The sequence below is a fragment of the Macadamia integrifolia genome, unplaced genomic scaffold, assembly GCF_013358625.1.
Source record: "Macadamia integrifolia cultivar HAES 741 unplaced genomic scaffold, SCU_Mint_v3 scaffold1351, whole genome shotgun sequence".
In the NCBI taxonomy this organism is placed as follows: domain Eukaryota; kingdom Viridiplantae; phylum Streptophyta; class Magnoliopsida; order Proteales; family Proteaceae; genus Macadamia; species Macadamia integrifolia.
This window is the reverse complement of record NW_024868174.1, coordinates 171415-172807: the sequence shown is the minus strand read 5'-3', so window position 1 is coordinate 172807 and position 1393 is coordinate 171415. Positions and strand designations below refer to the sequence as shown.

Sequence of the window (1393 nt, the reverse complement as noted above, 5' to 3'; positions counted from 1 at the left end):
AAAAAAAAAAAAGGTCTCATCGCACTTATACCAATCTTTTACACGACTCCTAGCACTTTTTATCTAGTCAATCACATTTTCTAAAAACTTGAAACGTTGATTATTATATAGATTGAAAAAACCACTTAACTAAGTTATAATTTACTTGAACTATATGAGTCACCATGTATGGATTTTTCCTTTCTATATGTCATCAATTATTGTTGAGCCTATTTTGAGTTCATTTCTTTGAGCTTTTCAAAGTTTTTCTAATAACATGAAAATCTTATATTAGACATTTGAATTTTACCATAGATTATGAATTTTGTATGTATGCTTGCCTGGTAGCTTTGGGATTAGTGTGTAAACATCTTAATTTAATTCCCAAAGAAACAGATTCAAATATGAATTGGACTATTGGAGGATAAATCAATCCAAGAATGTATTCCTACTTCCTAGGATTCCTTTTTTGTGATCTGAAATTCTCCTAAAAATATTATTCTCACCAGTGGATTGCCAGTTTGATCTTGGTTTCAGAAATTGGAAATAAGGTGCTCATCGAATGGTTATATTGTGGGCCCGATTCTGGTTTAGAGAGAGAGAGAGAGAGAGAGAGGGGAAGATTTGGATCCTTTGATTTATAAACCCAAAGTCTTCCACTCCAATGGTTTTGTTCTTCTTGAGAGAGAGAGAGGGAGGGAGGGGCAGAGATGTTGAAGTTTCTGTCGAAGGTGAAGATCGAGTTCAATGCATTGGACACACGAACTGCAGCGTGCATGGAGTTTCTGGCACAGTGCAACGCACGCAAGGCGAAGGAATCGAACCCAGCGTGTCAGCTTCTGGTGAAGCGGCGAACAGACGATCACCCTCCTCAAATCACCGTGACCTTCGTGAACGGCGTCGAAGAGGTGATCGATGCCACCTCCACCTCAGCCCAGAACATCAGGACTATGATTCTGGAGAAGGGTCAGCACCTTGAGACTGAGCAAATGTTCCGCGACGCCGGTGAGCAATGGCCTGTCATTATCCCTGAAGAGGAGCTCCACCAACGCGCACCTGGTACCAAGGTATGCATATAGACGTATATTCACTGTAATTTACTTCTCTCTTACGCTTCTCCTTCTGCTGATTTGGTGCCTGGCTTCTTTTAATACTGCTTCTGGTGCTAGTTTCTTTGTTGGGCATTTCGTCGAACATATGACGAGCATTCTATTTGATGGTCTGTAACTTTGTTCTTAAGTGTTGGGTTTTTCTCCAGTGTAGTAGTAATATCACTGATTCACAAAACGTAGATTCTTGGATTTTAGCGAATATCATTTTCACTCTAAATTCAAACCTTGCTTAAATTTCCAAATTGTCTTCCATGCGGATCTGAAAGAACAATGGCTAGGTTTGGTATTCCCCCCCCCCCCCC

At 40.2% G+C, this 1393-nt stretch overlaps 1 protein-coding gene across 1 annotated transcript in view; it reads left to right on the top strand.

Annotated features, from left to right (window-relative positions):
* Positions 1–633: 633 nt before the first annotated feature.
* LOC122063555 overlaps positions 634–1393 on the top strand; it is a 3334-nt gene continuing 2574 nt past the window's right edge. Inside the window, exon 1 of the mRNA XM_042627257.1 lies at positions 634–1046. Coding sequence (XP_042483191.1) covers positions 690–1046 — 357 coding nt within the window. The 5' untranslated portion in view covers positions 634–689. The remainder of the gene's footprint in view (positions 1047–1393) is intronic.